The 22,002-nt window shown below is 43.4% G+C and overlaps 1 protein-coding gene across 1 annotated transcript in view; it reads left to right on the forward strand.

Moving 5' to 3' along the window:
* The first annotated feature begins 4,776 nt into the window (after positions 1-4,776).
* The window catches only part of LOC311028453 (dolichyl-diphosphooligosaccharide--protein glycosyltransferase subunit STT3B), a 71,423-nt gene continuing 54,197 nt past the window's right edge, over positions 4,777-22,002 (forward strand). Inside the window, exon 1 of the mRNA XM_084033030.1 lies at positions 4,777-5,266. Coding sequence (XP_083889156.1) covers positions 5,007-5,266 — 260 coding nt within the window. The 5' untranslated portion in view covers positions 4,777-5,006. The remainder of the gene's footprint in view (positions 5,267-22,002) is intronic.

Consider the following 22,002-nt stretch of genomic DNA (forward strand, 5'->3'; position numbering starts at 1 on the left):
TAAAGTCTGCGGCGACGTAAGTTCAAGAGGAGAGTGGGGCGCTTAGAGGGCATCTTGGGATTCACTCCGAAAACATGTATATGACAGGCGTCATGCAGAAGCTCTGTGTAAACTTTTCCAAGAATTGGAGAGACAAACTTTGTGACGGGAGCAGAATAATGTCTGCTCCTCTTGTTTTAGATGCTACTGCTGTAATTCTGCCACAGAGGATTCAGGGCTGTCATTGAAGCAATATCACATAAATCTGCTGTCTTCTGGATTGAGACAGCCGGCGTTGGCTACTCAGGAAAGTGAGAGAAGGGTCATTTGTCAAGCTGGGGCATCTGGGAAATTGGGAGGCTTACTTCAATTTTTAACACGTGGGTCCCATTTTTTTCTCTCTCTCTCTGCCTCTGTTGAGCTCAGGTGTTACCCCCCCCCCCCCCCTCATCTCTCAATCAATTGAAACTTTCTGACAAACTTTTTGTATGCAGCATGCCAAAAGGATTTGAAGCATCACTGCGGGCACATTCAGCCGTGTCGACAGGTTCGAATCAATCCTGATGAATGTGTCGAACTGTGAATGGCAATTCTCTATACTGATGTATGCTCTGAGAGTTGCTCCCAGACAAAAGTGTTTCTTTCCTTATTAAGGTTTAAGGCGCGCTTGACCGTACGTGCTCAGATGCAAGAGGATTCTCTTTTCAATCCCACAAAATCACGTAAATTATTGTGTGATTTTTGTGGGATAATTATGGTGGGAAGAAAACGGTGATGCGTCCTCGTTCATTTCTTATTTAAATCGTCATTTCATTGACAGGATCGTTTCACAATCGTTGATTGCTTTGTTCCCTTCTTGGAGATGTGGTAGATGAAAGTATTTTGGTAATCAAATGGAAAAATGAAAAAAGTAATCTTCAGTTGAAGCTGTCATTGTCTCAGCAGCTCACGGCCTCATGGGGAGAAATAACTTTTTATGTGCTTTGGAAAATGACAGATGAATGCAGATGCAGCCTTATGAATTGAGCAAAAGCTCTCTGATCTCAGGGGCGATATGGCAAAAAATATAGGATCTTATCACACTATTTCACATTCAATCTATTTCACAACAAGTGTCACATGGTGCACATGAACGGCTAAGCAGCCGATCATCGAATCGCACCATGATATCATCGAGATTAACAGTCCAAGGTCGGCCCATTGGCTCAGTGTGAACCGACGTGTCACACGACCCGTGAAAAGACCCCTCGTCATCATGTAGAAGTTGACTTCAGGTCATGATTTTCTGCTTCCAGTCTCCGTCTCACCCGCCGAGACTCTGTTGTCATAGAAACCGCCTTAAAACCTGAATACATTGCTTTCAAAATGAAATAAAGATTTTTGTTTTTTTGTTTTTACGACGTGTGGAAGCTGACCTTGACATTGATTATGATGCTGTGCATCTTCACTCATTATTTAAAGTGGACCGTCTGACTCCCTGTTGGCTATATGGGTAAACAAATAGTTCATAAGAGAGTCGGTCCGGATGCTTAGTGCTTTCCTTTAAGTGCTCTCAATTCGGTTAATGATTGCGGTGCCGATCGGTGTGCACGGCGGCGATCCCCAAGCGCCGGCTAATCATTCTGTTTCGCTGGATCACACAGAGTCGTGAGGCCCGCTGCTCTCACAATGAGCAGACATCCTGTCCTGCCATGCTTTGTGATGGGATGTAGAGAATGTCAAGTTGCACTCTGTAAATGACGCACGAGGTAATTAGAAGGGAAGGATGCCAAGGGAATTAAAGGGGAATAAAAACCTAACATTGGCCCAAAACAAACAATAAGATTATGCTGTCAAATTTCCTTTCTTGCCACAGTTTGCGAGACAGGAAGCTGGTGGATTTGAGACGGCGTGAATGTGCTGGACTCTGCGTGGTTTCCCCGTGACGGGGATTGGCAATCAATGTGGTGTGTTCCTGGCTCCCAACCATTGCATGCTGGGTAAGGCTCCAGCCCCCCCACTAATGACCCTCTGTAGGAAAAAAGCGGGTAGCGATGAAAACATGGATCTATAATTCTCATTCACTATTTTCTTTTTCCCCTCTGCTTCCACAGCTGGAAGCTGCCACTGCCGTGTGTCGCAAGAATGTGAGGGATCCGGGGACATGATGTGACTGCCTCTCAGACGCCCTTCACACTGCAGCCTGCGCCTGAACAACAAATCACAACATCACACGTCTTCCCACTGTGCACTGTACGGGAGGCTCCCTTTAAAAAGTAGAGAGAAACTTTGCTTCTGTCAGAGACGGCGTATTCACGGAGGACTGTGTGCTTTGTCCCACGCGTTGCTTACATAACAGCGTGCACAATCGACCGAGAGATCTGTGATTATTATGCATCTTAAGACAAATTGCTGAAAGCCAGTCAACACTGCACCTCCGTGATACCGCAGCTGTCTGCAGCTTTCGGGATTCGCCGACAGCATTTTTCAATCACATCAGTTTAAGAGACAAAAAAAGGAAGGGGGGGCATCATGATTATAACCTCCTTGAACGGTTGTGACACCTCTTTCTCTCTCTTCCTCTTGTCAACTCTCTTTCACATGCAGTCGGAGCAGAGAGAGACGACGGAGGTGCAAAGAGTGTTTCATGCCGAGGCATTTTTTATTTTTTTTTGCACGATTGGCCTTTGGCAAAGTAAAGATGTGTCGACACCTAAGAATGCCAAACGCAAACTCAGAAAGTCTGTAATGTTCTAGGGAGGTGGAAGAAGAAAACAAAAGAAGAAAGACAAAACACAAACAGTCAAGTTTGCCTCTAGAGACGGAGGAAAGCAGAGCCGGCCTGCCTGGCAACAGCACTCATTTTGGCTGGCTTTCATCTGGGCTTGGCCTTTTGATGAACAGATGCGATTGAAGCAATCTTCACAGCCTGCATTTCTATTTGCCTCAAAGGTCACCCATTGAGAATGTGGAGGTAGAGGGGGAAAGGCTGAAGGGGTGGAATGCTCATCGTGGCAATAAAGCAGTTAGACTTGATGAGCGATCGAGGATCCAGCATATGCCTGAGCTCTATGTGTGTGCTACTGTACATGAAGATGTATTCATGCGTGTGTGTACGTGGGATTACACGTGTTTGCATGTGTTGTATCGTCACACACTCTGTTGCCTCTGCGTTTATGTTGAGCGTGGGCGAGCACAGATTCTTCTCGCCGCTGCCTTTTTCAGCTTCAGCATCGAGCGTGCCTGCAAGACAGCGTCGGTCCTTGTGATCTCTTTATGAACTCAAAATCTCATATCCACTTCTACCACTCCATCCTCCCTCCATGATGACCCCCATCAATTTCCATAATCATCCTTTTTACTCTCCTTTATTATCGGCCTCCCGTCTCAGACGCTGCATTCTCATCTCCCCTCTTATCTCCTCCTCGTCTTTTCAGAGGATGGCCTTCAATGCATAGCCGTGCTAAGCCACCTCAAACTTCAGTCCAATTCTCCCACATGGACATTTCATTAGCATTTTTTTTTAGATCATGATCTTATGTGTGACAGGGTAGCTGTCAACACTGCTGCTGCAAAGTGTGAAGTTCTCAAAGTAAATGGGCTAATCTCAAATCAAATAAAAAAGTGAACATAATTAACATATGTTATATTGTGAACAGAAGAGGGTGCGTTCCCTTTAAAACCGAGATGCTTTGATAAGTAGTTATTGCATGCAACATTAAGCATTCTCATAAATTACTCAAAGCATGAAACCGTGGGCAATACATAAACACAATAAATTCATAATTTGAATTTATGATTTTGCAGGTGCGTGATGAAATAATGTTTAATGTACAGCTCCTGTCATTATACAATGCTGCAAGGGTAACCTTGGTTGAAGCGAAGCGGTGGACAGCTTCACGTAACGAAGCATTACATGCAGCAAATGTTAGAGGAGATGAGAATTTTTTTTTTTTGTCCACTCTGACTCCAGAACAAAGTTGTTTCTCTCCATGATATTACACAGGAGAGGGCTGTTGGATCATTGTTTTTCTCCCTTTGGGACTGAGTCACATCTTGGATAAATCAATAACACTTCCTGCCTCTGTCTCATTGTTATATGAAACAGTGCAAGCACAACATTAATGTATACTATCAATCAAAACTAGAGCATTTATTTGAAATGTTTAAAAAAGGTGCCTTATTCCAATACGGGCTTTCAAGGCTTCGGGGGGAAGTTGTGAAAGTACATCCTGAGTTTAAGAGAATGATGAATGCCGTGTTGTCATCTATGCTGGGGGACATAATAATGATGAGACACATCAATCTTTATTACCATTCCAACACCCAGTCCAGAACATCCAAGGGCAACAGAAATATTGCACTCACCGAGAGCATTTATCTTCACACACCTGCCTTTAGCTTTTAGCTGCAAGGAAACCAATTCCCCCCGAGATGTTTGGAGGAGGAGCTCCTTCCCTTTTCTTTTTGTTATATTCAATGAAAAATGATAAATTCAACTCTACACAGCCAACTTTAAACCGAGTAATAACGGCTGTATTTACAAGGGCCACGAGAATGACTCAATCTTCATATATAACAGGGGATAATCCTCATTTCAATCAGTGGCTGCTATAATTTAGTGTGTTTCCATTGGTGGGCCCGTCTGTCCATCTAGTCTATAGTGCACTGTGATTGGCTTCCTGGTGCAAAACCCCGCCCTCGCGTACCTGTCGATCTGTGAGAGGCCGCGAGAGCTTTGTGACGCCCCGCCCCTCGCATCACTCCCGCCCCCTTTTCCACCGGCGTTCAATTCGTGAAGCGAATTGACTGTTGCGGGGCTCAGTATGTGGCGCATGAGTATGCGTTTCGGGATGTAACGGCAGTCTCTCGGAGTACCGATACCGAACTAAGAAATATATTTATATACACCCGGGGGACTCAGGAGACGAAAACCGAGGGAGAGCGGGCACAAACTGAGGGAGTTTACGACAGCGCGGAGCGGAGGGAGACACGGGAGCGTGGCAGGAGGGACGATCTAGCAAATCCAACCGACACCGCACGCAGAAATGGCGGAGCACCACGCAGCCAGCGACGGCAAGCACAAAGCGTCCACCAATGCCGGGGGCTCGCTGCACGGGAACAGCCGACCCGGCGCCGCGGGTGGCGGAGGGGGCAAAGTAGGCCTGTCTGGTGGACTGACACAGCCGGCCGGGTGGCAGTCTTTACTCTCCTTTAGCATTCTTTTCCTGGCCTGCCTGGCCGGATTCAGCTCCAGACTTTTCGCGGTGATCCGGTTCGAGAGCATCATCCACGAGTTTGATCCATGGTAAGCTAACTTGGCTAACGTTTGTCGGGTCGGGTCTATTCCCCCGGTGACTGTTTCTGTGACTTGTGGTGCCGATGACAGACATAATGGTGTGCATATAGCTCAAGGGTGGTTCATTAAAATGAATGAAATGTGACGTATATTGTTCTCAATGTATTATTTGACTCCTTAAAAGTCAACAGCGACTGTTTTGAACACGGCTAACTACTATTTAGATGGTTTGTCAACGCGAGCTCCTCACATTGAAGCTCGTTTTCCCACGTAATGACCGACGACAGGGTCCCCCCCCCCCCCCCTCTGTTGCCGTTGGGACATACACTTTGAATATGAGGTCAGTGGGCCGGTGTGCCGTCCGTCTGAGGGACCGTGACGTTTAACTGTGATGAACCGAGTGACATGCAGCTAGCCGGTCCTCGCCCAGGAAGAACGCCGAGTAACTGCCGCCGCGCGAGGATGCTTCGGCTGCGGCTACAACTTTGTTTAGGTTGGGGGGGGTGGGAGACGTGCACGGTTTTCTCCGTCCGCCGCGCGCGCTTTAAATTCATTGGGAAAACTCGATTCAGCGCGAGAGGGGTGAAGTTGGTTATGTGGGGATTATCGCTTCAGCGTCGGTCGATGTGATTGATTGAGGCGGGGTTTTTTTTCCTGATGGATTTGAAGTCTTTAACACGACTTGAGTGCAGAGAGAGAGTGAGTGGTATTACCGGACCTTCGGGTTTTCGCGCAAATTATCACTCACTGCAGACCGTTTGTAACCCGGAAACCAACTGATCCGGTCTGGCGTGTCTGTCATCACAGTGCCGGATTACTCCGCTTTGTAACCGCGTCACATGGGCTCACGAATGTCCGCCTGTTTGCATAGCTTTCCCCTCACTGCTGTCATATACTCTGGGCCATTCAACCAGGCTGCACGACTGATGCATTCATTTATTAATTTTCAAGGACAGCTGCTCCATCTTGTTCACGGGGACACTCGCCTCTTCAATTATGTTGATAGCTTGATCGCATTTTATAGCCAAAGGCTACAAGAGGGTCCACATGCTTTGACCTTAGCATTTTTAATGAGTCGTCCCGACTGTCTCTCACTCGACCCATTAGACCCCGGGTTGTTTCTGTACAGCCTTCACATGTCTAATTAGTGATTTTATATATATATATTTTTTTGTCTGCACTTCACAGTGAAATTGGGAGCTGTTTTGCTTCAGTGTGAGGCTACAAAATGTCATCAGCTTTCATAGTTAAATCTGCACGGTTTTTGGCAACATTTCACAGGAAAGAAAGCAAATATGCTCTTTGATCGTCAAGAGTTTAGAAGCCCTTGCTGCTCGGATTCATTTTTATGTTATTGTCAAAACAAAAATCCCCTCGACCCTGAAAATAAAGACACGTCTGGATGGAAACTTCTGTTGAGTTTAATTGTGCAAAATGCTGAGTTCATCCACAAGGTGATGGTCTTTAACATGAGTTTTTAGGGTGGTTCACTTATTAATTATAATCTGTGTTTTATAATCAAAACATAGATCTACACTAGAAATATATCTGCCGTTGACTATTTCTAAATCTTGCAACATCCCCCTCATCTTTTGACTCTATGTGCAATCTTGATCAGATTCTCTACTTCTCAGCAAGCCCTACATTCACTAACACTCTTGTACATTCTTCAGTGTGTTTGAATGCCTTGACCCTAGAGTTTCTGTATATATTAACACATAAACATGAGCCCTGTGCCAAGGTTTTTCACTGTTCACATACTAAATTGGACATTATTGAAAGATTTATTCTTCTATTTCCTGTTGGCTCTGAGAAGCCCGTATCTCTCTAAAAAGCTGATTTTCTTATGATTATGTTTCATTCCATATTATAATTTCCTCTCCCTTTACTGACCGTGAGAAATGAAAACTGGTATTTTACAACTGCAGGCACAGAAGGTGCTGATTGGAAGTGGCCGTCACTCCCAGACACACATGATTACTGCTGTTGTCATCTAGATGCTGATATTGATTTTTCCCCCCCTCTGTGCAGAGCTTCAAATTATCTGCAGCTAACATTACGGTAAATAAGCTGGCAATTTGCAGAATGAAGATTGGATTTACAAGCACCAAAATGTCAAGCTTATTCTATGCAAACACAATTTAGTAGGCGAGTTCCTGATATGGCTCGCCTGTTATCTGGCAGTGCTCATTCTCATTTCCCAATATTTGTTGATTATTTTAAGACCAGACAGGCTTTAGTTGGCATTCAAGTGATATTTTGTATGTCCTTCTCCATTCATGAAAGCAATTAATTTTGAGGTCGTGTCCTGTCTTAAAAATGCATTTTCCTTTCTTTTTCAAACCCCAAATGAATGTTCAGTCTTCTTAAGATAACCAGTCAGAGGATGTTTTCTGCTAAGAATACTGTTATGACTGCCTACTAGACTTAACTGTGTGGAGGTGTAACTCCCCGACCCCGCTGGCACAAATGCATCTCTTTTATAAAAAGTACAAGCAATTGGTGCTCCCTTTTATGAAGATAAATATTTGTTCCTGCTCCCTGAGTTGACTTTTACACAAAGCATCTGTCCAGTTTTTTGAGTTACTGGAAGGAGAATTTAGCTAGACGGAAAGCTGTGTGGTGATGAGGCACGTACATGTGTGTACAGGAGGGCAGTACATTGTTTTTCCCACCGTGGTTCTGTCTAACAGAGGAGAAGAAGAGTCTCCGTCGAGCAAATAATGAGCCGGTTTCTCTGCTATAGCAGCACAGAACATGTACTTTCACAATCCACACACTTGTATCCCTCATCTCTCTCTGACCATTTGTGCATCAGAATTGCTGCTTCGCATGACGAGCTGTGTTCTAGGTCTTGATTCATGCTCACAGTGTACAGGATGTGGCCTGTTAATAAAAAAAAAAGACCACTTAAGTGGTGTGTTTTTGATATATGTGCTGCTAAAATCAATTAGTTACTTGATTTGACAACAATGTTTTAGCCATTTATCATGTAGAAATGTCAAAAGCTTGCAGGGAACAGTTGGCCTCTTAGAAAGATTGGATTTTTCTGCTTCACAAAATTGTAAATGTAATACTCTGGGATTTCAACTGTTGGTTTGGAAAGTAACTTTAAGTAAAGATGCAGTGATCCAACCATTGTCTTGAGTCCCAATCTTCAGTTACCGCAACTCAACGTCTCTATACTAGTTCAGCTTTTCCCACAGTGTAAAATCTGTATACTTGGCTGTGTAAAACTCATTTATTTTTTTATCCCTTTTTTTGTTAAGTAACATGAGGCCAGGGACTTACAACTGAGTTGGTGACCCGTCTTGACAAAATTAATATATGTGATAGTGGAAACAGATTTTTATAATGCTGACACACACATCTCTAAATTTAATGTAATTATTGGGTGGGTTAGTAACTTGCATTTCTCATTATTTTTAACTCGTAAATTAAAATAATGGTTAGTGTCGACCGTTGTCATTGGTGCTTGTCAGGATAGCAAAATGTGGCTTGTGTGCTCAGAATTCTGCGTTTTGTTGCATGATTAGGAGTAGATAGGCTATACATCTTGGAGTTGTTAATCTAAGTTGGAAGAGGTTATGTTGTCTTTAAGGAATGAGACAGTAGGGATAGTAGTATTTGTGCCATCTGCTTCTCTAGCATTTGTGTGCCATCTGCGTGCTACGGCAGCTTTATCAGGTTAATGGAAGATTCAGCCCAAGAGCCATTAGAACTGTTTAGTGACACTCTTGAAAATATCAAAACACATTACCCTAGTTCTGCTCTTTCTTTGAGCTGATCCTGCAGCTTGCATGCATGCTCCCGGTTCACCTGCCTCTCCTCTGGTACGTTGCAACGTTCCTTTAGGAAATGCAAATCTGAAAATTGTACCAACCGCTTTCATTGGCTCGGTTAATATCCTGATCATTTGGATGGGAAACCTGCAAAACTGGCAGCTGTAACACCACCACAGATGGAACATGATACAGAATCTCAGACCTCTGTGGAGACAGGAACATTACTTCATGTAGGACACAAAGAAAAACATCCCGTTATTAGTGTTATTCACCAGCTTTTGATTGTTAATCCCAAAACAGGAAAAGTGTGATTTATCATCTGAAATGTCAGTAGTTTCACAGATGCCTTGTACAATCCTCCGTTATCTCAAACAACACTTTGATATCAGTTAACACCTCAGAAAGGATGTTTTAGTGCTTCTGACCCCTTTTTATAATGCATGTCTTTGCTGCTGAAAGTTGTTAAGTGCTGTGAAAATGAAAATCTCTCCACAAGTGTTCTGCATTTCAGCTTTTTTTTAAGAGCCAGCAAAAATCTAGGAGTAGCAGCTATTGTATGTGTGTGTCCACCCTCTTTTCCTCTCCCCCCCTTCTGTCTTTTTCACACACACAAAGCATGACGTCCATCTCCGAGAAGATTAGGCCACTGCTGGCACAGCAACACGTTACCTAGTGCCGTAGTGTGGGAAAATAGAGAATAGGTCGTGATTGATCTTCCTACCAGACACTTGGCTAGAGCTGTGATCTCCGCCTAAACCCCCGACTGACTGTCCACCCGCTTATGAAATATTCAGCACTCAGACGGTGTCCAGTAACCTGCAGCAGGAAAAGGTTTTAGCGAGTGCCCATCCTCGGTTATTATAGGCTGATTTCCTGGACATACATTATTCTTTGTTTAATAGATTGGATTTGCCAAGGCATCTTATTAGCCATTTCACAGCGGTGCCAGATGTAATGGCTATTTTGGCTCCGGCTCTTGTCTCTACTAGCCGTGCAGGCCGGGCCTCCTTGTACAAAAGTCACATCGCAACACTAACAGGGCAGGAGAAAGCTAACACCGTTTTCCTTTTCTTTTTTATATACTCTCTTGCAGGAACATTTTTTTATTTGGCGCTTTCTCCTCAGTCAGGAGATCTGATGTCAAGCTCCTGATGATTAAGTGCCATTTCCAAGGCTGGGCGTCACAGCAGACTAGTGTCAGGCATAGCAGGGGAGTCTGTGAATCCTAGGTGTGCTGCATGGTGTGTGTGAGACTGAGGGCGACAGATCTCTTGCAGGGCACCTGGGGCATGTGTGGATGAGCTTAGATGTGAAGGAGCATCAGGCACAGGGACACCACAGGCTATCACCAGAGAAGGCATACAAACAACCCCATTTCATGCCATATTTAGTAGTCTCGGTTTATTTGAATAGGTTAATGTTTAATTTGAATTTAGGTCGATTTCTAACAAGACATGCGCTGTTCTAATTCACTGCTGCTTAGCTGAATCTCTTCCCCCTGTTTTTCACACCCCCTATTCTTGATTGTGAATAATGTTTGTGCCTTCAGCTTTTTGCAAGCAATTCCAGAAAGCTGTTTGGGACAATACAAATAGGGCAATATACTGTATAAAGGTCGTAAAGCGCTGGTCAATTCATTCACACTGAAATGAGGTAGCTGATGCCCTAGTTTTATCCCTCAATTTGCCTGTCAGCCAATTTGGTGGGGCCATTTTGAATGTGTTGGCAAGATTGACACCTAACAAGAGGTGCTTGTCGGCAGCCCAGAGGCTGCACAAGCCACATGTGCCTTGATGGAGGATAATGGCACTGAGAGGTAGCCCAATTTGTTAGCGTGATAAATTTTCTCTGCTGCGCATTCAGTGCAATATTTGTGTTTGTGTGCTCGCCCGCACATAATAAGCTTCACGGGGTGTTTGGAGCCAGTTTAAGTGTGTTTTTAATTTTACATTTAATTACATGGGGGTTGGGAGAGGTTCAGCACATCCCGCTGTTTGCCTAAGCTACAGTACAATGTAGCCATGGCTATTATTCATTTCAAATTACCTTGTAGAGGTCCTTTTCCCCACCTTTTCAGAACTGCAGGCTAAAACGGCAGTTTTGGCAGCCGTCCGCTAATGAGATTTTAAGAGCATTGTCCTCTGACAGTGAGCATTGTGTTCCAACCCTGCACTCTTTATTGCATGCTAACGTGGGTGATCCTGGTCTCCTATAACTTTGAAAGATGGCAGCAGTGCAACACAAAGCAACCGATTACACCCACGCCTGGCGCTTACGTCTCTACCTTTTAGGATGTAGATGACGGCGTTTTCTATACTGTACATTCACTAACCAGCAGGTTTCCACAGTTGAGTTAAATTGCTTTGTTTGGTTTGAAGGTCGCTTTGCACTCGTCACTGAAACAAACGTAGTGCGAGGAGATTCATCATAGCTGCTGGTGGCAGAAGTAGAGCGCCGTTAGGGTTTGCACAGGAGTGGACCACTGCTATGACGCTGGAGATGCATGGATATTATCATATCGTAGGATGTGTCGTTGCACGGTTTTCCTTGTATTGTGAAGTCGTAATGTCTTATTGCAGTGATGAGTGGTTCCACACAGTGTTTCCCACGACCCAGTGGTTCGATTCCCGGCTCCTCCAGTCAGGAAGACTAGAAAACAACTTATTGTCGGTTAACGGTAAATTACCAACATCACTTCACAACTGCTGTTAACCTAATGGGTGAGTTCACGGCCCCAGGAACGTTGAAGTCCGGGCAAGGGATGCTGTAAAATTGACACGGCTGGAGTTGAAAGTCCCTTTCCCTTTTCCAGCAGAGCTAGAGCCGTCAGGTGCGCGGGAATGCGCCTGGAGACGGCCATCACGGAAAAGTGTAGGAATGTTTTTGGTTCATTTCAGGCTGCCACAGTCTAGGTAATTAATGGGAAACACTGCCTTGGTATATTCTCTATCTCAGAGTCCTTGGCTGAAGATATATTTGAGAACCTCTGGTCTAAGACTGAATCCTCTACTGAAACTGATCTTGGAGTAGGGCTATAAACAAAACTGTGTAACTAAATGTATCAACTGTCTTGTCATCTACAGGAAACGCAGACAATCTTCATGCACACACTCGCACATCAGTGTATGTCGAGTGTAGATGCGTGGTCGATGCAGTTTTTGTCAAGCTGTTTGTTCTGTGTTGTCACCGGCGCTTTTGATGGGATTGTTGTTCCATGACCACCCAGTCTGCAGAACCCATCCGGCTGGGTAAAAACAGAAGGAGCGACTAGCCGCTTAACAAGTGCAGTGCTGTAATTGAAGGAACTGCTTTTGAATGCCTGTGTGAGTGCGTTCCCTTGTGGGTTTTCTTGCAGCGATTGTTGTGCATCAGAAGTAGACATGTGTGACTCGTCAGGAGTCGGTTTTCATGCTTCGAGTTTCTCCACCACCACCATGGACGTGCCGTCACTCTTCCATCTCAGTGAATAAATAGTAATTGGGCAGGAGCAGGGGGTGTAGTCTTTAGACTTTAGTAAAGGGCTTGCATGTGTGCTTAAAGGATGAGAACATCTGTTTTAAAAGACTAAAAGATACAAGTATAGATGATGTGCAGAGACAACCCCGAAACAGGGCTTCTCCTGAGGAGAACAAGACACATATTTGCATGAGCAACCCCAATATCCGCCTGTTCTGACGGTCTCGCGACTTTGCCTGCGGTTAATGAAGATCATTGTTTGTCAGACAGCTCTCGAATATTGGCTCAGCCTCGCAGTTTTCCTTTTCTCCTTCACGTCGGCTTTGAAGTGGTCCTTGATGTCCTCTGGTTGGCGTGGGGTGGAAGTGGGGCAGAGGGAACAGAGAGGATCTGCGCTTATCATGTCCTCTTACTGACAGGAGTCAGCATGCGGCTCTGTGGGCGAGCGCACCTGCATACAGAGAAGAGAGGAGAGGAGGAGTGAGAGAAACAGCGGAAGGGTGGTAGGAGGTGGAGAGGGAGCGAAGAAATGAATGCCTTGCAGGCATCCAATCTGAGGGAGGTTTTGGTGGTGGAGCCAAAGAGATTTCATTGTTCCAGAAACGGCCTCATCAGTTAGTTTGTGTGTGTGCATGTTCATGTGAAATGTTTGCGCTTTATGTTTTTATGCGAGGAGGATAGGGTTGATTTTCTATTTTGTCTGCCTCTGCCTCAGGTTAAATGGAATATCTTCTGTAGCTGATAGACTACTTACCGCACATCCCATTTAATAAGATCAGCCGCTCAACGCATCTCTAAAGCATTACGGAATAGTTAAAATAGCTCAACTCAGCTTATTCTCGAGTAATTTTACTCCTTTCAATTTAAACCCTCCAACACTTTGCAGAAACTCCCCAGGAATTCACTGTTAAGCATCAGGAGCAAACCCACGTCGATGGCTTAGAGCTGGCTTAATCAAATAAATCCCAAAGCAGAAGTTCTCATGAAAGTCAGGTATTTGTCTCCGTTGGCTCTTTTGTGTAAGAGTTTAGTCGTTTGGGTTCTCTACTCAGTGAGCCGATTATCTGTTACCACTGCATGGTTGATGCTGAGATTTGCCCGCTTAATTCTGTGTGTGTCCATATGCCAATTGGCTGGTTCCCTGGGTAGATGATTGGCTAGCAAACGGTTTGGCACTTCTTAAATGCCCTTTGTATCGTCATTTATATATTATGTCTTCGTTTGCCTTCCTTTCTTCTGTTTCCTCTTACAAAAAGGTAAGATGTTGCATTTTTTTTGTATTTTATGCATATGAATCGGTTATTTAGTTTTCAGATTGTATGAAATTCTGTTTCCAGTCTTTTTGACTGTTTCAGGCTTTTAGCACAGCACAATTTAACAACACCCATAATTAATCTGATATTTTATTTCCTAGAAACGGTTGCATGGCGTCGGTCTCTTCTCCCACCACTCTGTTTTGTAGATGCTGGAGTAAATCTTCCACAGTGTTGTCTTCTGTAGTCGGAATAGTTGTAAACTCTATTGTAAGTTCTCTGCCTTCAGTTTTGTGTACGCATATTCTCCTGGGATTACATGTTTGTTCAGGGTGCTTTGGTTTCCTACTTCACCAGGAGAGAACTGTTGGGAATTTAAAATACTCCTATTGCTATTGCCCATGAGCAAGGCATCAGTCTAGTTCCTAAGGGCACACACAGTGGCTTCCCATAGATTTTTAACAAATGAGGATGTATCAAATACAGAGGATGATTTTTCTAATGGGAATCTTGTAACTACGACTCACTCTTTTGGATGAGTAGGAAATGTATTTGAGGCTCCAACCAATGAACATTACCATGATTGCTTCATTTGGCTTTTAATTATCTGATTAGTCGCTCGGTCTATAGATTGTCAGAAATGTCCGTCACCATTTCCCAGAACCAAGGTGACCTATTCAGATGTCTCATTTGGTCTAAATCCAAAGATATTCAGTTTACTTTAAGACGAGGTGAGCCCCCCCCCTCCTTCTCTGGCACATCAAGCGCAAGTGACACAAACAAAAATGATCCTGCAGCCGAACTTGTGTGAATACCGCAAGGGGAAAATTGCATTCATTAAAAGAAAGTGAAGAGAAAAATGGAATAAAGGCATGAGTCGCTGGCTGTGCTTCTGTTCATATGTTGATATTTGTGCCCAGAGTATAGTATTGCAGATTTGATGTGATTTGTCAGAACAAATCCTGATCATGTCTTTGATTCGCTGAGTGTTTTTTGGGGGTTTTGTTGTGAAAACGATTCCTAAGTCATATCTTACTCTGCCTGTTGTATGTCTGCCACCGGGCATCTCTCCATTTCCTCCAACACCCGCTCCCTTGTTTTCTGGTGCAGATGTGTCCATTGTTCAGCTGTTGTGTTTGTGTTCATTCTCTTAGGCCCATTGAGAGGGGATGACTTTATTGTCACAGCCTAGCCACTGGCAAGCCCACCTGGTGTGACATTACGGAGCATTATAGTCCGGGGCCACAGCTTTGTTTTAGGTTTTCCAGAATAGCTGACTTCCAGGCAAGGACACGACTGCCCGGGGTTGCTTTTGTTGCTGGACACAGACTAATGGAGGAGTAGTAGAAGGGAGGAGTGGGTGGAAGATGCCCCAGGGCAGAGGAAAATAAATGACAGACGGACGAACAGAGTGGTGTCAAGCAGAACAGAATGACAGCTGGAATAGGTTGTCAATCTGTGACTAGCTGAGAAATACGAGCCTGTCAGGCGGCTGTCATATCATCGTGATTATCAAGCAGAGCAGCTGGCAGGTAGTCTGGGTGAGCAGCAATGAAAAGAAGTGGTGCAAAGAGTTTAGGTTGGACCCCGTCGGAGGATGAAATGGCCCTGGTACGGTAAGGGTGCGTTGACACCAGCCATGTTTAGTCCTGTTTTTAACGCAAACCTGGAGCGTTGTTTGGGTTGCTGGGAACTATAACCCTGGTGCAGACCAAAGCGGTTAATTTCTGGTACGAAGTCAACGAGTCAACTGTATGACCAATTATTAAATGACACATTGGTTTGATTCATTGGTACCTTTTAGCCCTCCCACATTTAAATAATTGGACAGTTAAAAGCAAATATGAATAGAACATTTGATCTTTTTTTGTTTTTGGCACTGAAAGACGATCATTGATTTGGCAATGCATTCCATTGTGCACGTGTACAGATGTTAACTATACATAACGATTATCTCTCTCTACTTCTTTTTCTGCTGACGTCTAAGAAAAGATGATAGTTGGGGACCTCTGCATGGCAAAGGTGACATTTCTGCTGAACAGGCAAGAGAGGGAAATTGAAATATCATCTGCAGAAATTAATCAAGAAAGTTAAAAGCCTCTTAAATACCATTATAAGCATTTCATATTGAATATGACCTGTTGTATCCATTGCAGGGATGGACTGTTGTAGAAGTTCAGCCAGAGCTTTCAGAATAAAAAAACATTTTTCTGGACATAGTTTCATATCAAAGTACAACGTCACAGCCACAACTTTGGAAATAAACATTGTTTTGTCATATTTTGACGTAGGATTTTCTCATATATTTATTCGGGTGGAAATCCCTGAGACACCGGGGTGGCTTTTATTTTGGCTCAATCAGTGTCATTGTTTAAATACCTGCCTACCTCAATCATCTCCATGCCAGTCGGAGTGACAGAAGGCACAATGCAATGTGAGTGCTCGCTGAGAACAGGTTTCCCTTGTGGAAACTGTGGGCATTGTTGGCATGCAGCTGACCTGCTGCTATAAAAAGTCTAAGGGAGTGCTTTGAGAATAGCATGACTCAGGCAACCCACAGTAGGCTTCAGTGCACTTACAGGCTATTAGAAAAATAGTTTGTTTCGGCCTTAAGACATCTCTGGGGAACAAAAGCAACTCTTTAAAATTCTTGTAATATATTATTGGGTTATCATGTTGCTTTAAAATAATAAAAAGATTCGTAGCGGTTCTGAAACGTCCTGCTCGAAAGCGAGATGAAAAGTGTGCCATCGTTGCCCATGGGCTTTTACCCCATCACTTTTACTTTTTGATCCAGTGTAAGGGGTTAGCAGCACTCTTAAAAAAGCAAATAAAAAATGTATAGGCTACAACTTGTCTTTCCCAAGATGGTGGACAATGTATTGTATAATTCTTTTCCTCAAGCCTGTCTCATGAAATATGTATTCTTGACTCCTTTTTTACACTGAAGCAACAATCTGGGAAAACCAGGAGACTCCAAGCCAGTATTCTGGTGTGAAAACGACTAAACTGTAACGTTAGGATTTGTATTTTGCATAGTTACTGCTTAAAGACTTATGGATGGAACAAGATGCTGGCAGTATAAAGTATTTTCACATTTCATTTTCAGTCTCATCTTGCAGCATTTAAGTCAGCAGAGACGCAACTCTGCCTACTCACTTTGCCTTTTATGATGCCTCCTCCTGATCCAGCCAAGTCTTCAGAACAGATTTGCTAAAATGAATAAATAAAATGATTTTTTTTTTATTCCCCCTAGCTAACTTTTCAATTCAATGTGTCCTTGAGATATGTACCACCACAGGAGTAGAGGGGCTTTTCTTTCCAAATGCTAATCATTGCCCCAAGTGTCACACTCCCTCGTCAGCCGTGGTCCTTCCACATTTCCCAACCACGGGGATGGACTGACCCACTTGATTTGGAGGCTTAGTTTTGTTTGCCTTCCTCTGATATCCTGGAATTTTCCCGTCATCCTTAAGAGCTCTTGGTCACAGTTTTGTCAAGCTGTTTTTGCTTGGCGGTGGAGATGTAAGGCAACGATTCTTTGACTCAGTTGTTATTTATTCGCAGCAGCAGTGTGGCGGTCTAATTCAATACTTTTCTGAGTCAGCCACCACATGGATGCCATGGTGATGCCAGCATATTCCTCATGTCCTCTTTTGTTTTGCCAGGAGAAAACATGGAGAAGATGCAGTCTCTTTGTAGGTTGTGTCTACTTTAAAATGGAAATGTGCTGCGCTTTAGTGTCTGCATATACGGATGCGTTGGTAGATTCCTTGCCATGCGTGGTCATCAATTTTGAGCTGCACGTGCATGGTCTGCTCTGACTACTTATATGTAGGCCATGTGCCAAAGTTGCGCAAAATATAACTTGAGCTTTTTGCTTTGCAGTTCAGTTTGCCTAATATTTACTTCAGGATTAGTTGCCATCTTTTGTTTGGAGCCTCGCTCCAAAGATTTAAGAGGTCCAGAGTAAATGCGAGGGATTAGTTATTTTCCCGACATTAGAGCTAAAAACTGAATGTATCAATAAACTTTAGTGGTTCCTCCATACTCTCCTGTGTTTACCTTGACTGTGTTTAGGTGCAAACCAATAGCTGCTACTTTGAAGGGCTGCTAAAGCGTAAATTATCAGAGGACAGTTACTTTTTTTTTTGCGTACTCTTTAAAAGGGCATATCTTGTAAAGTAACATCTGGCTCCTTGGAAATTCCTCTGTGCCCATTAAATATAGCTGTAGGTGATTATCTGGATTGGTTTTGACCTTTTTAACTAAACTCGTCAATCTAATGATGCCACGGCTTTGGAATTTAATGAGTTCTCGACTCCATGTAATTGTAGACTTTTAGGAGGTTTATTATCGATTGTGGTATTTACTTTAATCCTCCTGTTGGTGTTCTTTTTTGTGACAATTACTGCTTTGGCATGTGACACTAAAATCAAAGACTAATGTAGGCCTGTGATGGTGTCATCTTGAGTTTTCCATCTCGACATATGACCTTCAAAGCATGTTTCCCTTTTAAGCGGATGCACCCTAGTTAGTGAGATCAAGGAGGATTTTTCTGACACTTAAGGAATGAATCCGGCTCTGGCGATGGCACCTCTCCATTAAAAATGCTCCCAAAGCTTCATTGGAATATATGCAGGAGATCATTAGGCACTTGATATGATTCCACTCAGGAGAGATAAGTGACCTCAGACTTTGACGTTTCCCTTTCAATATAGCTCCAGCAATTTGGCAATTACTGCAGTCATTAGGCTTTCATTTACCATGACTTCTTAACTTGACCTTGAAAGATACTTTTTCAATCCAAGTGGCAAACTGACAGAGCTATTCTTCTCTCTGTCATTCTCAATTTCTTTCGTTTCTTTTATGTATTCTCTGTTCGCTTCCCATGAGCATATCTCTGTAACTTTGCAGGCAACTATCGTTCACAAACCGTGATCTAACTCGCATCTGGTCCTTCCAGCTAGTAGCTAGCTACACAGAGTTTCATTTCAAAGGAAGCCGAAGAGGTTGAGGAGGGCCCAGCTAGCTCTGGCACCTGTCATCCTTGTTATTTCACAAGTCCCATAGACCTGGACCCCTTAATCGGTGATGATCCTCTGTGTGTTGTACCAAGCGTTTGTGTTATGTTTAGCCTTTAGTGTATTTCTTCCCGTCTTTGATGGTATGCTAACCTCTCCACAGTCAGTCAATGTGCCACTGAGGTTATTTTTTGATAATGCCCTCATTGTTGCCATCTGGTACATCAATTTATGTGAATTCCTGTAGGATTCGACTGCCAGAATATATTTTCCTCTTTCTTGGGCATTTCAGGCTGTGCAGGTTTTTAAATTTTACCATTTCAGTGGATGCTTCAATGGTGTGAAATCCTTTAATTCATGAGACACATACAACACAATTTGAACCATTAAAACCATTGCGTGATAACCAATGGGCTAAATAAAGTAAAGTAAAGAACTAGAATTCTGAAAACAATCACATTTAATAAACACATGATGAACATCCTGATGTGTCTCGCTGGTCTCTTGGCAACAAGTGAAGACTAGTTTCCTCAAACCTTCCAACGATTCATTTATCTTCTCTGTTCTCAAGTTGTCCTTGCAAGCTCCTGTATTTTTTGCCCCGGGCAGTGTGATGGGAGCACCGGATATTATATTTCTTAAGCACTAAAAGCTTGCTGTGAACACACCAAGAAAGCTTGCTTCCCATTTATCTCTGCAAAGACATAGATATTCTACCATTTTTCCTGGTGAGAATCTGGTACTCTGTGTCAACCGGCGGCTCCTGCTGAACTGTAGCCTACGCTTACTGTGTTGCATCATGTAGCTCGTATGGTGGATCTAATAATAATAGCAGCATACGGCCTGCTACTCTTAGCGCGACCTCCAAGATTAACAAATCACCATTTTCTAACATTTTTACAGTCTGAACAATATTTGGTACATCAAGAAAATATCAGAATAAAATGTTAGTTGCAGGCATACATTTTAAAATGTTTAATAATAAACAACTGCAGGCAAAATACATTAGAGCCAAAGGATTCAGTTGCATTTCAATAATTGAAGCACTAAAATATACATGTGCATATTTTTTATTATTTGAGTGGGCTTAACCAAACTTATTCGTGCATATTCTTTGATTTTTAAAGATGTAAAACAATAGCTAAATTTGGCACTTGCGTGCATTATGCTGAGGTCATAGTTTGCGCCAGTAGTTAGCCATTAGCCAGATGTTCTTCCAGCTAGAGGATTCCTCAGATGTTCCTCTGGGATGTATAGGGAATGTTCGTTCAGCCCGATTAACATTTTATTCCGCCTGGGACAAGTCGGGCTGCTGGTCCAGCTGAGGTGTTAATACGTTCATTTCCCTCCAACTAAAAGTAAATGAGCCCCATAACCACAAGCTCGAGCTGAAGGTGCAGTGTGTAACTGTGATTTTCCCACTTAACCCTTACTTTACATTTCTCTGATTGCTAGGAATATTGTCCTTTTGTAAACAAAAATGTCTATCCCACTGACTTGATGGGGCGTGCTCTGACACTGGCACAAAGCATGTCTCTCTTTGAGGTGCTGGCTGTACAGCTTGTGACATTAGTCTTGCTGTCTCCATCAGCATCATTGAGTTGCAGGGGGACGATTCCCCATTCTGCATTTCTGGGCTGCAGTTCAATCAGAGTTATCTGTCTCTTTTTCCATCAGCCTTTCTCTGCATGTAACGTACACACACACACACACACACACACACACACACACACACACACACACACACACACACACACACACACACACACACACACTACCTGCAGTCGCTGCAGACAGAGCTGGCGTAATGTCATTATGTCTCTCCCAGCGAAAGGATGGGCCCTACTTGATGGGGGCCGCCAGACAAAAGCTGAGTTTGCCTGTGAATGAACCGCAGCCCCATCTTTCAGGATCCCTGTAATAGGGTGCTGGATCTGTTTCCCCCTCTGGCTGGGATTTGGAGATTTGCTACCCAGACAAGCGAGCGAGAGGCAGCCTTTGCTCCCATTCACGACTCCTAATCTATCCAGTGTGGAGTTTTCATCCAGGATGAGCTCATTGTTGTCTGTTATGTATTCTCTTTGCCCGGAAGCCCCGTTTTCTACTAAGATGCTATCGCCACGCATTTCACACAGATACTTTATCTGCCAGTGCTTGTGTCGCTTTATTTTTTATCATTCTTGAAGTTTCAAAGTCGCATTAGGGCAACTATGTGTTTTCTGTGTGGAATAAGTGATTCCATTTCTGTTATGTTTTGTTAGTAGACGCCATGTTCATATCTTAGCTGTGCTAACTGCTTGGTTAGAGTAGATTTATGTGCTTCATAAGTAAGTTGTGTCGTTGTTGACCATTCTCTTCTAGTCGGTGATAATCTAGGGCAACCGTAGCAGCTTGACAGAAAAGAAAAAAGGGAAGTGATCAATATTGAGATTAAGATTATGTAACATCGTTCAGTTCTTAGAAGCAACATATAAATATAATTAATTATAAATAATGTTTTAATCAAAATTAAATCAAGCACTGTTCTTTCGAGTTGTGCTACTTTCCCATTAATTAACAAAGCTTTGCCTCGAAATGAAACTTGAAATAAGGTTGTTCTTCAACTGAATTCAGTGCATTTTATTTTACACTATACTCTTAGTTTTTCACAGGCTGATGCTATAAGGTGCGCCCGCAGCATGACTGCTACCCAAATACACATGTATCCATATGTATAACAGTAAGTTGGAAAGTTGTTTGGCCTAAAACCGGTTTCTCATAGGTCTGGAGGTGTATAGATTTTTGTTAACTCTGACTATAGTTACTCCGTTTGGACCTATTTTAAAGAATAACACTCGTGGTGCACCGTCACAGACTCTGAACAAAAGTAATCCCTGTTGCCGAGATGCATTTGGGATGCCTTGGCCTGAGTGATGAGTAACGGGGCATACAGCTACAGTAATCTCCATTTGGCCGCGGGCAATCCTTCATTCTTGGCACTGAAGCCCTAAAGTGTGGTAGCTTTACCATGTCTGGGGTGACATTTCATTTGAGGAATAACAAAAGGCTCATTGTCTTTCCTCGACTGGAAATTACCGCAAGCAATTTGGCCCCCCCCCAGCAAACAAATCAATGTCCTCTTCACCCAGTACAATTATGCATGCAGAGTCGCAGTCATGACGGAGTAGCTTTTTCTGTGTTTTACAAAGTCGGGTAGCCCCCCGTGGTGATATCTGTATTCGGCATGG

Source organism: Eutrigla gurnardus (assembly GCF_963514095.1).
Source record: "Eutrigla gurnardus genome assembly, chromosome: 17".
Lineage (NCBI taxonomy): Eukaryota > Metazoa > Chordata > Actinopteri > Perciformes > Triglidae > Eutrigla > Eutrigla gurnardus.